Source organism: Gambusia affinis, linkage group LG19, assembly GCF_019740435.1.
Source record: "Gambusia affinis linkage group LG19, SWU_Gaff_1.0, whole genome shotgun sequence".
NCBI lineage: Eukaryota > Metazoa > Chordata > Actinopteri > Cyprinodontiformes > Poeciliidae > Gambusia > Gambusia affinis.
The window spans coordinates 9,010,749-9,027,069 of NC_057886.1; the positions used below are offsets into that span (position 1 = coordinate 9,010,749).

Consider the following 16,321-nt stretch of genomic DNA (forward strand, 5'->3'; position numbering starts at 1 on the left):
TGGATAAAAGCAGGGAGGTCAAGGAAAACAACCTGTTGGAGGATGCAAAAGATTTCACACTGAAGTGTAGTTTTTTTTACCTTCCAGTATGATGATGACCTTCAACATACAGTCAGAGCTACACTGGGATATTTTAAATCAAAGTATTTTTCTATGATAGTGGCACAGTAAAAGTCCTGGACTAGATTTTGAGGTTAAATGCTGCAAATTTTTAAGACTTTTATTTATTAAAAGAAAAAGAAAAAATAGCGATAAATACACTATTTTTGTCCACTTCACAATTATTCATTACTTTGTATTAGCCTGGTTTTATTCGCACTGACCCCTCACACAACTACTATTATTATATTTTTATGTGTAGAGTGATAGTGGTGCTGCTCCCCTATCAAACGATCTTCTGCCTCTAAAAGGAAATGGCACTTCATAAATATCTTTCAAAAAGACAAAAATATTTTCCTTTTTTTGTTTTCTTATATGAACTGACAAGAAATTATTTGTTCTCGTGTTGTTGCCAGATTTCTTTCTTTCTTTTCTTTAGTTTTCTTAGCACTCTTGAAATCTATTTGGTGATTCAACAGAGGAGAACAAACGTCTCTCTCATTACACGTTTTTGGATGAGACGTATGAGGAAGCCAGACGGTCCTTTAATGCCCTTAAGCCCTGCTCCTGAGTTTCCTGAACAGTATGACATTTTCTTGGACTAATATTTTCCTCTCTTATCTATGGTCGCCTGGAGTGTATCACACAATGCTGAGTTAAAGGCGTAAAAAGATAATGACAGACAGGAGCCTCTTGCAGACGTTCATTGGCTTTTGCACGCTTTCACCGCTGACATTTACAAGGAAATTTCCACCGAGTTTCTAAGAAAGCCTCACCTGGAGGCATGCTTGTTTGACAAAAGGGGGCGTGACATCCTATATTTTCCTCGTGTCCATGTTTAAACTTTAGCGTGGTTGAAATTGTCTTAAGGAATCAGCCTTGTGTAAACATTTACCCCCAGAGCTACACTGTTAAAGAGCCTAATTAGATCATCTAATGGCAAGGTTTTGAGATATTCACAAGGCATATTTCAGAAATATTTCTAAGACATTTTGTTTTTCTAGAGATAGGCGTGATATCCTAGTCAAGTTGATGCGCAAGTCAACACATGAACTCTTCCAGACTGTACGTAGCTCCGACGGTCCAGCCAAATTTGCAGTACTGTAATTCCGCCACACTTTGCGCTATCTGACAATTTCCAACGGTTTCTAAGAGGGGAGACGTTGTGCTTTTCTGCCAATATTGGGTTATTACGGTAATTTCACCCCGGCCCTAACAGGGAGTGAAATTAATCTGAGGGGCATTAGTTTAATAGATGTAAATGGCGAAAATAACTTGCTAGATGTTGAAAGTTCCAGTTGTTATGGATAAATGGCCAAATATATTTATTCACAGGACATTTAAAGAGAACTGTGTACAGCAAAAATATCCAGGTGGGCATTTGAAACTTGGGTCCTAAAGGGTTAAAGTGCCGTCATTGCGCTTTTATTGTTCTCGTAGCATTTTGTCAGTCTGAGTTTGGGCGTGTAGATGTGAAAAGTGTCATATTCCCCCTATGAGAGAGACAGCTTTGTTTGCTGTAATGGTATGTTCGACTGTCAATCGGCAGAACCTTGCAGACTTTGCCTCCATTGCTCCGACACTGAGCTTTGCAACAGGAACAGAAATTAACAGATTTGTGTGGTGGAGAGATGTTTTACAGAACATCTCAGCCCTGTCTGTCTGTTTATTATCTTTATGCTGCGGTTTGCTGTTGTTAGGATCTGTACAGCCTGTACTTCACCAAGCAGCCTATATTTACCGCTTACTCTCTCCGCTGAGTCATATGACTTGACTTGATTATAAGTGATCATTCTCCTGTGGCGAGAGGCTGATGTCTGGAAGAACAAATCACTTGCCTTGGTCTACGCTGATGAAATGTTCATTATTTGTTCTATGATGTTTTCCAAAAGCAGAAGACATTTTTCCTTCATTTCTCATCAATGCCAGGTTCACTTTATAATGATCAAAACGGCTCACATAACTGAGACGGACATCCATCTTTGGGTCTCATTAGACTCCCTAGAAGCTCCTTTATCTCCAGTCAAACACTTGTAAATGCTTTGACTTTAGGTTTTATAGCATGAAATCAAAACAAATGTTATCCTTGAAAATGTGCTGCACTTAGATCTGCTTGCAGCTTTAGAGACTTTTTTTTTTTTTTTTCTGGTCAGCTGCATCTCAATAAACGCATCATAAACATGGCTGCAAACATCACAGCCATGTTTATACAGAGATCTACACTACATCTATCTACACTGATACCATCTACACTCTGAAATACACCAGTCCAACATGGACACACACTTTATCTGTCATCATTAGCTTCCTCTTACCATAAAACCCTTTGCTTTCTGTGTGCATTGAAAGATGTTTAAAATAACAGAACTTGTGAACATAATCTAAAACTTTCACACTTTTTGCCTTGCATTGGTTAGGCTGGATCTGGGGTTAGATGTCAATATTTATTTATTGTTAAAATTATAACAGCAACACAGATTCGTTTTTGGACCAATTTCCTGTTTAGCATGTTGAAATATTAAACTTACTTGGCAGAAGATGATTGGAAACCAGCTATTTATATGCGGCACAAAATCTGGTGATTTGTGCCGCAGCTCGTGTGTTGCTTTAGAATTTCCCCATAATTTTTTTCCTCATGATACCATGCACAGTGTAAAAAACGCCAGTCAAACCCAGAGCGAAATACTCCAACAACATGATGCCTTCAACCCCATGTTTCACAGTTGAGATCAGAGTTTCCCCCAGTGTATCAGGCCTGGCGGGTAGCAAACATTTAAAAAGAAACTTAAATAAATAAGCAATGCTAAGCCTGGTGGGGGCACAAGAAAAGTTAAATGTTTGCATTTTTTAAGACTTTGTAGTTGTTGTTGCGATGTTAATCTTCCAATCACACATAATTATCAAGTGATATTTTAATACTTCCTGTCACAACGGGGCGCTGCCAGATGAATGACTGCTGAGAGCCCCAAAACAACGGGCTTAGCAAGTTTCTGGTGTCTTTAATCAGGCAAGCTTCCTTTGTTGGATGTATGTCAAACAGTGAAAAAAAAAAAAAAAATCACTATTTCCTTCAACAGATAGTTTAACTTCAGTAATAAATGACTTCCTCCCTCCCAATGTATCCATATGATTTGGCAAAAATATCTGTTTCCTTTTGAATCAGATTGCTGCTCTTAAAAATGGGGAAACCCGATCAAGACATTCAGGTAAGACAGATTTGTGTTGATTTTCACGAGTCAACAAGTGACCTCACGAAGACCCGCTACTTGCTTAAACTTTGCACTTTTATGATCAGAACAATAACTCAAAAGCGTTAAACAACTGGAACTGAGCCAAACAAGACGGCACAAGGAGCCAAGTCAATCTTACTGCTACATACAGCGAGGAGGATTTTCATAAAACCTTGCCAAGTTTCTGTAACCTAAACTACTCACCCAACATTTTTCATTACTCCCACCACTAACCTCTTCCGTAGTTATCGCTCCTGGTTAAAAAAAATAAATAAAAAAATGTGATTGATCTTCAAACAATTCATACTTTATTGGCACAGAGCTAGACTTTGACGTTCTCTAACGCTGATCTTTGAAGATTATTCCTTTACATAAATCATTGGACAGAAATACTTATCAATATAAATGTTTTAGCAAAGTTTTATGAATTCATTGGAATGATTTAAGAAAAATCTAAAGAGCTAAAGTTCATATTGCTTAGATAGTTGAAATATTTTCAAGTGTGTTTGTCGGACTACATAAGAAAAAAAAATTACTATAATTTTTTTTTTTTTTTTGCCATGTTTGAAGCCCAAAAAATGTAGAGGATGCTGTTCTTGCCAACGAATGGAGAAATGAAATTGGCAAATATCACTTTGGATGATGAAAACCGGTTCATAGAGCGGCCAAGTTTTTTTTTTCCCTGTTTGTGTTTTGCACTGTTGTGTTGTGGCAGTGACTAATTCTGAGAAATTTTCTAAATTTATTTAACTTAATAAATTTAAATAAATTAATAAACTGAAAGAGAACATTCCCTGTGACTGTTTACTAAAGATTTTTTTTTTTCTGAGACAAATGTGTGGCTGGAGTAAAAAAAAAAAAAAAATGTGCCAACATCTGTTGAAAAGTGTAATTTCATTAAATATTTAACAGGCAGGGAATTGCATCCTTCCCCATCAGCAATGAAACAGCTCATCTATCACTGTGTGAAGAAATTAGCACTCCACGGGTCAATTTTTATTTCAGATTCATGGAGAGTTGATTCTGTTTTCTTGGAGTTGGAGTAGAAAAAAAATCATCCGTCTGCTTTTTTTTTTTTTTCCACTTCTCTTGGTTACAGTTAAATTTAAACGTGACCAGTGAGTCGTGTTTGATAAATTAATTCTGTTAGACCCTAATCTATTCCAGTGTCAGTAAATAGAGAAAATAAAGTGTGAAACTGTGAGGATGAGGATGTTTTTGTTTTTTTCTCCTGCAAAATGGAAGTCAGGAAAACTCTTCAATTTGATTAACATATTTTCCAGGTATGGATAACTATGAGAAGAAAATGTGGCATTAAAAAATATTTGTATTATTAGAATTTGTCCATCCATGTATATATTCTTCCGTCAATCAAATGTAGTTATTTTTTTACCTCAGAAATGGACCAAAACGTTGTTTGGTCTTGTAAAAATAAGGAATTGTGATCTGTACAAACTCAAATTTTAGCAGCTTTCTTTATTTTCTTCAGATTTTAGTCCATGTGGGCTTTCTGACCGAGGAGTCTGGAGACGTTTTCAGTCCCAAGGTCCTGAAGGGCGGTCCTCTGGGAGAGATGGTGCAATGGGCCGACATTCTCACCGCTCTCCACGTGCTTGGACACGATGTCAAGATCTCGGTTTCTCTCAAAGAACTGCACGGGTAAGCTTAATCATTACTGTCATATTTATTGTGAAATTGCTCTGTTTTTAAAAGATAGATTCATCAACGGTTTTCACTCCTTCTTAAGCTGGAGATCTCTACCTCGCACACTGTTTATTTTTTATTATTATTTGGGGTGCAGAGCTTGTTAAATTCTCCCTCTACAGAAAGCTGTTTAAGCCTAAAGGCTTCTCTTCTGCTTCTACTTCCTGTTGCAGCCCACTGACCTCTGAGAGAAAACGCGCCTTCTCCTAGTCATTACAAATACAGTAATGCCGGTGGATATTCTCGCATTCGCTGAAGTCAGATTCGCTGAATTGGACTTAATATATATATTTTTTTAAAAATGGCTATTCTCCTGTCACACTGTGGGAGGTGAAAAAGATGCGTCTCGGTGCTGCCTTGGATGACTAGACCTAGTAATGTGTCCTGGTTATTGAGCACTTCATCCAGTGCCGTGGCCAGGGAACGCAGGCATTGATGAGTTAGTGCCGCCCTCCGATCTTAAATTTCAGGCTGTGAAGAAAAGCGGCTCTGATCGGCTGGTTCCAGGGAGACCAGCGAGGTGGAGAAGACTCTGCGGGAAAAGCTTCTGCTGGCCGCGCCATTATTTATCCACTAATTGGTGTCGCGGTGTATTGAACCCCAACTCTCTCTGTCTCAGAATTTTTTTTTTTTTTAGAAAAACCAAACAAGGACTTATTTTAACTGCCTCCTTTTTTTGTGTGTGCACAGGCAGAAATACTTCATTGTTAGTGGTTTTTTTTTCGGAGGTGTGGCAGGATAACATTCAAGCTAATATTGGATTGTACTCAGCACCAAATGAAACATTAATCCTTTGGGCAAATCTAACAGATGGCGGTAACTAATAGAAAAAGATCTTTTTTTTTTTTTTTACAGGCTCTGACCACCCCTCCGGATCAAAAATACAACCCAGCACACACGTGCCTATTTATTTCCAAGCAGTTAATGACAGATGCCAAACCACTATAAATCTAATTTCTGCAGCTATTAATGAGCAGGGGAAGAAAACACTTCTCTCCATCTCTGCTCTTACTCTCCTACACGCTATTAAATTGACAGATCGTTATGTGGGTTGTGCTCCCACAGAATCCCCTCAGGCTTGTGTCTATTTACATTTTCAACCCTTCGCCTTTCCGCTCAAGCTTTGAAAAGGAGCTTAATATCACTGGACAGGCTGCTGAGGTAGACAGAACCATTGATAAGGGCAGCGGCCTTTCTCATAAACAGATTGTCCATGCTGGGAATTTATTTACAGTCGCGTCGAGCTGTTGCGCTGCATAACCTGCAGTAATTGCCTCTGATTGGCAACGTTCAGCCACTGAGGCGTATCCACTTAGAGGTGTCTTTGGCTGGTGTCGTCTCTTTGGTTTCCTGCCAGGACAACTCGGTCATCTGCGCATCTTGAGAGGCAATTGTTATTTCTGTGTGAAAAGAGTTGGTTTACTGGCTGTGCAACAATTCACATGTTGGGGGGAAAAAAATAATTTATTTCTAAATAATTTACATGAGACAGTGGAAAACCATCTACAGCTTCAAGGACGAAGAGCCTCCCGGCTGTCGTACTGGAGACTTTTGTCGTTAAATCGTTAAAATATGTTTTCTGTTTTACAGTTTTCTTCCATTTTTTTTGTAACATTAAATATTAATATTTCAGATTATATAATATAATAAAGAAAATAATAATCTGAGCTAACCCGGCCCTCTGTGAAGAAGAACCCGGCACCTGATACAAAATAGTGTTTTTTAAATTCCAGTGGAGGAATAGTTGCACAATTTCCTTTGCATTCTAGATAACTAGTCTTAATTCACCAATATTAGAGAGTTACTTGTGTGACATTGAACCACATCATCTCATTCAGATTTAAATCCAGACTTTAACTTGGCCACCCCAAAACCTCCGTATTTATGGCGGTGAAGACAGAGAGCCCATTGCCGGTCTCTCTCCTTCTTCATTCGCTGATGGCTGACCAGAACTCACTGTTTGATCATTTACAGCAGGCTGTACAAGTCCTCAAGCAGTAAACCAGCACTATATCATCACTCTCCTACCACCAGATATGACTCAGTACAATGCTCTCGGCTTGTGCCACTTCACTTCTTTGCAACATTTGATACAGTGAGCCGCAGAGTTTTATTCATGATGCCGAACAACTTGCATATATTTTTCTGTTTTGTTTTTATTTTTAAAAGGAGTTTCTCCTTCAGAAAATGGTGACTGCTGACTTTCTGCTAACAGCTATTAAAACATGAGATTTAATATCTTATAAGATTAAAATATTTAAATGTGAAAAATACAGAAATGTGAGCTGGAGGTTTGTCTCATCCCTCCTAAAAGGTTTAAGCCTACTTGGAACATATATCCCAATGTATTCAACATAACTGTTTGTTTTGTTTAGATTTTACACTTATGATGTGCAGTTTTTACTTTTAAACCACTTTAGTTTGTTAGCATATCAACTGATAAGTTTGGCTCACATTTATCTCCTAGTAAAACAGAAAAAGTGATACTATTTATCTTCATCTGACGAATGCTCTTACATTATCCAAACATGTTATTCTGTACTAAGTCCTGTGTTTTGATTCCAACCCAATACTGGATTCTTAAATCCATCTCGCCATCTTGTCCTGAAACTCTTTTGCTCCATCCAGTGAAGTAGAAACAATTTATTTATGGATTTCTTTAATGTCATTACAAAAGATACAGCTAAAATATGTGCAAGTCATCAAAAATGCCGCAAAATGCTGTTTATTAAAATATTCTCATGTAGCTGTTTTACATGTATTAGCCTGGCTTCTTGTGGTGTTCATTCAGCGTTCATTTTAAAATAGTAGTGCTTGGATTTAAAGCGGTGAATGGTTTGGCACAAGAATTTCTGTCTCATCCTCTGACTAAACACTCGGTTTTCTCTCTTTTCATTTTCTACATATTAGTCATTCCCCATACAAAGCTGAAAATTAAAGGATATCAAGTTTTTCAGGTTGTGACCTCAGGGGGTGGAACAACATGTCTCTGCAGATGCATTTGGTTGAATCACTAGTGTCTTTTAAATATCACTTCTATTTGTCCAGGCATTTGGAAAGCATTATACTAGCATGAACACTTATCTGCTTTGATTTCATGTTCTTAATATAAATCTTTAGCTTTATTAGCTTGTCTCCTCCTGTCTCCATCCTCTTTTGGACTGTGGTTTAGATTTGTAGGTTTTTTTATATCTCGTACAGCACTTTGTGGATGTCTCTGTGAAAAGTGCTTTATAAATGAATTATTCATTCATTTATTCATTGTTAGAATAAAAAAAATATGTAAAGGGGAAGAAATCAGATTTTAGAGTTGCATAAACTTATTTAAGTGACTGCTAATGGTGGTTAAAATGATCTGGCAAATCATCGGGCAGCCATTTGGATTCAGGTGTTTACAGCTGCTCTATCTTGAGCTGCAGTTGCCACTAAATAAATCTTGTATTAATTGGTACAATGTGCTTTTCAGTGCTTTGTGGATAATGGGTCTCTCTGTATTTTCTCAGACAAGAAAACTCTATGAAATGGCTCCAACTTTTTTCTTACTAAAATGTCTCGGTTATTATTTTTTCCATCTTATTCACAGAAAAATATGTCACCTTCTCAGATCTTTTAGCCTACTTTGTGGTGTGTGACGAGTTCTGTTCAGGTAATTTCTTGATTCTACAGTAACACGGCCTTGATGTGCATAACGGGGAAAAAAAAGTCAAGTTCATGCAGTTAATCACAGTTAATTCTAATTTAACCATCGATGGCATTGACAAACTTTGTTCCATGATTAATTAAACCATAATTTGGAAAGTGCTTTTTGTATTTACTCAGGTTATCTTTGTCTGATATTTGACTCAGTTTGTTTATCAAAAACATTTAAGTTTGACCAAAAAAATAGAGGAAATCTGTAGGGAATACTTTTTTATAGCTATGTTTTTTTTTCTATTCTATTGTAAAATTTTACTTTCCGTACTTGCGGACCATTACTTTAGCCATTGCTCACAGCACTCCTGTTACAGTGTTTTTCGAAAGTATTTAACCCCTTTGAACTTTTCAACCTTTTCAGGCTTCAAACATAAAGAGCTAATTTTTTTTATAGTTTATGAAGAATCTACAAGTGGGACACAATCATGAGGTGGATCACAATTTATTGGATATTTTAAACTTTTTTTAACAAATAAAGAACTGCAAAGTGGGGTGTGTAATATTATCCGGCCCCCTTGCGTTCATACTTTGTAGTGCCAACTTTTGCTGCGATTACAGCTGCTAGTCTCTTGGGGTATGTCTCTATCGGTTTTCCACATCAAGAGACTGAAATTTTTGCCCATTCTTCCTTGCAAAACAGCTCGAGCTCAGTGAGGTTGGACGGAGAGCGCTTGTGTTTTCAGCTTTTTCCACAGATTCTCGATTGGATTCAGGTCTGGACTTTGACTTGGCCATTCTAACACCCGGATATGTTTATTTGTGAACCATTCCATTGTAGATTTTGCTTTTATGTTTGGGATCGTTGTCTTGTTGGAGGATAAATCTCCCTCCCAGTCTCAAGTCTTTTGCAGACTCCAACAAGTGTTCTTCCAGAATGGTCCTATATTAACATTGCAAAGTGGCAAAAGGTTGAAAAGTTCAAGGGGGCCGAATACTTTTGCAAGGCGCTGTAGGTGTTTCCCTAGTTCCAGATTGTAATGTTAAATTTAGAAACAAAGCTCCGGAGCCGTTTCATACACAGGCCTCTCTTGCAAGACGTTGAGTCATGAGAAGAATGGTAATTTACGAGTAAAGCGGTGGCAGCAGATGGAGACAGTAGGTACACGTTTGGTTCCCGTTCTGGATTTATTGGAATTGATGTAAAGAATGAAGCAGCCTTGAAAAGAGTCGTCATTTACGCCAACATTCGTGTCACACTCAGGAGTCCAGAGTGGAGGGAGGGGGGCAGGGGGGTAACGGCTGTTTACAGAGGGACAAAGACACCTGTCACTTCCGCTCGGGAATCTCCTCTTCATCGTCTTTTCCAAGCGCCGCAGGTAATTAGCCTGCAACAGAGCGTGGCAAGTTGGCGCCTCAAAAGTGAATAACCGGAGGAGGGAAATGAAAAAGAGCAGGGGGACAGCTGCTGCACAGCCACGTGGATTTCTATGGGGGAAACCAGAGAAGTGTTGCAAGCTCACAGTTTCACGCAATAGTGCTGTCATCCATAAATAATCTGAATAAAAAATCATTTCCATTCTTTTCCACACACACTTGCTGTCCTCCACTGCAGCGAAAGTTGCTGCCACCTCTCTCGCAGTACGACTCCACACTCCACTCAGACTCCCCTTTTATTTTTCTTTCTTTTTTTTTTTTCCCCCCTGAGCCTGAAACTTATTCTGACATGTTGTTATTTCGCATCACCCTCCTCTCATGTGCTCTGGGTTTTGCATGCAGAGTGGGAATCTGACTAACATGAGCCGTTTGCAGACTTCTGTCACATTTGCGTCTCCACGGTGCGCCTCAACTCAACCGGCAGGTAAGATGGCCCTCAACCTTGCCATCACAGTCCAGAGGAAATTATTTGAAACTGGTTAGATTGAGAATCGAGTGTAGCTGAAATTTCCTGTCGCCTCGCCTTGAACACTGAAGGCAATGGCAGGCATGCAAAGCCATTGTGATTTATACAACCGTTTTTCCCTTTTGGCCCTTTCAACGATCCCTTTTACACTTCTAGTCTCAGGCTTTGCTTCTCTATGAGAATTGATGCTCTTGTAGCCCGCAGCCTTTTGATTGATGTTTCTATGGTTCGAGATGAAAAGTAGAATTGCGGCCTTGTTAAAAATAGGTGGCTCGATCATCACAGTGAGCAGCGAAGAGAATTTTTGATCCCTTTTTGAATTTATGATAAACAATTCTTAGTTACGTTTGGTTACTGTGTCGCTCTTATATTCCGAAATATAACTGCACTGTTTATATCTTTGTTGTTATTTAGTATTTATCTTTAAAATACACACCTTCCCTGACTGATATTAGGCATTACACATCCGATATTGTTTTGATGTTACAATACCTCACAAAGGTATTCATTTCCTTTGAATCTTTTCAGATTTTGCCACTACACATCCACAAATGTATGAATAGTGGGACGTTGGTATTGAGCCCCCCTCTTATATAATACCATAAAAAAAATGCATCTAGAGCCTTCAAAAGTCACCTAAATAATAAATAATCCACTTGTGTTTGATGTATAAAACCAGCTGTTTTGGTGAAAACTTGGTGAAAACCATCAGTAAGGACTAAAACAACTAGGGAGATAACTGGATCAAATTAAAGCAGTGTTGAGTTGTGACATGTTATCCCTGGCTTTTAAAATCTAATGTAACGCTGTTTAATCTGCCACCTGAAAACGGAAAATGCATGATAAAGCTGCAGACCTGTGTAGGGAAGCTGGTCTGAGTTGGTAAGATGAACGAAGCAAAAACACAGGAAGAAAACCTTCTTAGAAGTTGTGAAATAGTTTAAGGTTTGTGGCAGAGGTTCAACTTCCAGTAGGAAAAGTTGCTAAAAGTGGAATGCTTTACATTAAAAACAAATATATGTATTTATATTTTATAACGGCCTAGATAAAGTACAAATCTGAGTCTAAAGGTGGAGACCAAAATTAAGTATTTTCCAGGATTATTTGCCTGGAAAATAGTGACAAAATGTTAAAACCTTTTACCTTTTATTATGCGGGAACAACTGAAATGCATGTCATCTGTTTGTGAAAACCAAAAAATGTTATTGGCTGCAAAAGAAGCGGATGCCAAAATCCCCATTAAGGCAAAAACACCATTTTCATACCATAGCTTAAGCGAGAATAGTCGCTTTTTTTTTTTTTTTTTTTACAAAAAAACTCATCTAAACTGTATAAACAGGATAAGACGAGAATTTTATTTTTAATGAGTTTTAAAAAACACTATATGTTGCTTTTAAAGATGTAATTGCACACACAGCTGTTTCACGTCTTAACATAATTTTCAAGAAAAAAAAGTGCATATTTGTGTTAACAGTAGCGAGAACATCAGAGTTTTTCCCCTCCACCTGTAATCTTCCTGACTCCAGCTCTCTTTTTTTTTTGCGTGCCAGGCCCCTCTCACACTCCCTGACAGCCCTCCTTGTGGCCTGTGTCATTCCTCTCACAGTGAGGGCCCTCCTTCCAGCTGCCACACAACCCTCTCTATGCTCCTGTCCCACTGATGTGCCAGTCAATTCCCTTTCCTGCTGGACGTGCGTGCCCCTCCATTAAGAAGTCATCGCGTGTCGCCGTGCAGCGTATTTCCTCGTTTGTTTTTGCGGCTCTCTCTTTCATCATACCGAGTCTCTGTAGTTGGGTAGGGTTAGGCCAGCTGTGAAATTGTGCCCAGCGGTGGTTGACGAGTGGACTAAAGCTATGCGCGCCGCGAGCCGTTGCCATCACTTCTGCTCTCAGAGATCATTTCCCTCTCTCTTGCTTAAAAAGCCTGGTAAAACCTTCGTAACTTTTAGGTAGACCTGAAGTTTTACATGTGCGAAATATGCAGATACTGAAATTTTGTAAAAGACCTTATACTATTTTTTTGTCTTATTTCCACAGAAATAGAAGCCACAGAAGAAACTAGTCAATTTGATTAACTTAAGTCTGCACAAACTTCTCTAACAAGCCACTTATGTATTATAATACATTTTTATTTTTCAAACAGCTGCCTTTTGTTTTAATTACATTTCTATTCAGGATTTAGCAGCTTACACTAGAAAAATGAGCTGAATTTTGCCAAATGACTAATTTTTCTTGCTCTTCTTTTAGAAATTTTTTTTTTTTTTTTTGCTGCCTGAAAACTCATCTCCAGTTTCTCACAGTTGGTGATTTTTCTGTTTTCAGTATCGCATAAATAAGAAGTAAATGCAGTACAAGATTAGTTTTTCTCCCAAATTATGTAGCAAACCTCTGCTGAGCGTAGCACACATTATATGTGTGTGTATATATATATATATATATATATATATATAAAATCTTTTTTTTTAAACTGTAAATGAGGTTCCTGGATCTGCTTGTTGATCATATTGTCGAAATAAGATTTCAATCAGTCTGCAGGGAATTGGTGACGCTTTGAGTTAGAAACAGCAAAATTCATTGTGCTAGTTAATGTTTCTTGATTTTAATTATGTAAGTTTTACATATGTAAAGTTGATGTCGCTATAGATATATGCAAAATTTCTAAATACTTTTATTGACATATTGATTATTAAATCTGTTTCATGATTACTGGTGCATTTGTTGGTGGAATAAAGCCTCATGGAAAGCTGTCTCCATCAAACTTTACATTTCAGTACTTGGTGATAAATCCATTAGCGATTTTGGTCTTTTTACAGGATTTATTGGCAATGATAAAAAGATTTTAAAAAATACGTCCATTCTTATCCTTTAATCTGATGCGTTTTGCCCGGTGAATATTTCAGAGGGATAAAGAGATTTTGTTGTTGCCTTTTGGTGCATCTGTACTGTACGTGTGCATGAGCGGACTCCTGTATCCATAATTCGTTTTAATCCCACCTCTCTCTTCCCTCAAAGTTTCTCCAAATTTGCATATATCCAATTAACCCCAGAACGGCGGCGGCTTTAGTGGATCTGTGAAGTGCAGGGGCAAGTTCTTCTCTGAGTCATTGTAATACATGTGCTCACACACAAATTCACGTCAGGGTGAAACTATTAAAGCAGGCACACGGCTTGATTCAATACTCCAACTCTGGTGTGTTGCGCATGAATATTGCCCATTAAGCGACGGGAAGTGAATTATACAGGAGTGTCTTGATTTCGTACCAGCAGTTGTGTGAACTAAATCCTTAATTAAGGAGCTTTAAAGATACTGCTTGTTTTCATAACCAGCATCAGTTTTCAAAGAGTTGTTAATGTCGGCATTCAAAATTCACTGTCAGCCCAACACACCTTCATAACATTATATCTCCCAAACATTTCATTCATGCAACCCAAAACTGTCACACAATTATCAGACTTTTGTGCATCGGTCTCGCATTCTTAACTTTTGGACACAATCGGATGATGAGCCAAGCACGACTGCCTCCATTTTTCTATTATTCCTTTAGCAAAACCAATTGAGCTTTAATTACTGGGTGGTGACTATTCACAACGCCACACTCCAAAAAAAAAAAAAATAAATAAATAAACTAAGCATTTCCATCTTTCTACCAAATGCCATACACTAAATGTTTTTAACTTTTGTGCGAAACTTAGAAGTTTATGTTCTTGTGAACTTGTTTAATTTAAAGGCTTATTGAGCCACAGATTCTGCAAAAAAAAAACCTCAGGTGCATATCCTCCAACAGGTAAAATCACTGCTTACGCTGCGTTTGGCTTATGATTTGCTCATTATCCCACCTACTGCAAGAGAACTGACTGTGTCGGTTTCCAGGAGGCCACAATGCTGACTAGATGTGTTTACCGTCCAAGGACGGATCAATAGCCTCTTGGTTTGCAGGTGTATATATCAGTGTATTGGACTGTTTTTGAGCCAGATTTCTGAAAAGTAAAAGGTCATAAATCTGTCTCAGAACTACAAAAATGCAAACAAAGGGAGTTGGACAAAAACCTTCTAAACATCAAATCCATGTTCGGCATGGGGTCTTCTACAGTATTGATGGACTACTTCACTTCTCCATCGCTTTCATCTGGATACTTTCAATGTTTTCTTTAACCTTTCTGTGAGTTTAGTTATGAAGGTTACATTTTTGGATGCAAAAGAAATGGTAGGTTTAATTAATCCCAAATTCATCTATTAGATCATAACATAGTGATGTTTTATATATCAGAATGTAACACTCATTTTCAAAGTTAAACTTAGGCCAGTTTTTAAAAAACAGGAAAAATGACACCACATTTCATTCAGTGGGTTACATTGCGTGATTATTAAAATATTTACATACAGTCGAATGTTTATGTACACTGAATAAAAAGACAAACATACCTTTATTTCTCATTTTTTGAAGTTAAATCAAGCCAAATTCTCTAGTTTTGGAGATTTTAAAGGCATTGATAAATAACAAAGACATGCTTAAACTTTTATTTCACCTATAATCTGTTCCAGTTACAAAGAGCCATAATCATTAACAGAAAAACAATTCCACAGATTTTATATCGGAATAAATAATGCTTTGAAAATTAGATGGAATTTACTTTAACTTATGCAGAAAACTCATTTCACTGCACTGTTGTGACTTTAGCTTTATATTTATATATGCCTTCTGGTAGAGCGGATGCTTTCTCCTTGCAGTTCTGATCTCTGCAACATTGATGTTCAGTGTTGGTGGAGTCATGAATATTGATTAGGCTATACAGAGAGGCCATTAGGTGCTTAAAATGTATTCTGGGTTTGTTTTACGCTTACTGATTATTGCCCATCATGCACTCTTTGGTCTGACTGTGGTTTATTCAAAGAGGTTTTGCAGCCTTATTATTCCTGATTGGTATCAACTAAAGCTTTTTCTTTGCTTGAAAATCTCTTTTGAAGGTGCTCTTAAATTTGTTTTACTGTAAACGGTGACAATCCATCTCCCAAATTAGGTTTTATGATGGACTTAAGTCACAGTAGTTTCTGGATTTCTCATTATAATCACTTTTCTTTCATTTGGGTCAGATGACTGAAACCCAAACCCATGTGGATGTTCCAAAGAAAAAAAATGATCCTAAGCACACAAGAAGACTGCTCTTGCACTTTGCAGAAGGAGGATAACTTTAAGTTACTCAACCCTAATGAAATTGTTTGTAACTCCTTAAAAGTTGCCTCTGTTCCAGTAAACCTTCTTAAATTTACCCCAACAAATCTAGAAACGAAAAAATCCACAAAAACATTAAACGCATACCCTCAATTCAGTTCTTTATTTTTTTTTTTTTTAGAATCCTAGCAGAGGTGTGTTGTCTCGCCAAAAGAACAGTTTAAATAAATAAAAACCCCAAATGGACAACATTCATGCTTGATGATGAGTTCTTGTAGCTTTCTGACAGGCACGGAGTGTCCTATTTAAACACGCCCTCACTGTTTCTGTTACAGACAGCCGGCCTGGCCATGCATGTGTGTTGGTGTGCGGTGTTCCCTCTCCTCATCCTCCTCTGTGTTCGCCACTCACAGATCTGCAAAATCATCTGTTGAGTCTTGCATTCAGTTCGATACAAGATATTGAACTGAATAACGACGGGAGGTCTAGCAGTCTGTGCGTTGTTGGACTGCAATGCTTGGAGATCTGAGGAACAGTCATTATGCAAATCAGATGGCACTTGATAGGGAGCGGATATGCTGTCA

The 16,321-nt window shown here is 37.9% G+C and overlaps 1 protein-coding gene across 6 annotated transcripts in view; it reads left to right on the forward strand.

Moving 5' to 3' along the window:
* The window catches only part of LOC122822311 (alpha-1,6-mannosylglycoprotein 6-beta-N-acetylglucosaminyltransferase B-like), a 70,859-nt gene that overhangs the window by 30,577 nt on the left and 23,961 nt on the right, over positions 1-16,321 (forward strand). For all 6 annotated transcript variants that reach the window (XM_044100881.1, XM_044100883.1, XM_044100882.1 and 3 more), the window contains one exon: positions 4,819-4,988. In XM_044100881.1, coding sequence (XP_043956816.1) covers positions 4,819-4,988 — 170 coding nt within the window. The remainder of the gene's footprint in view (positions 1-4,818; positions 4,989-16,321) is intronic.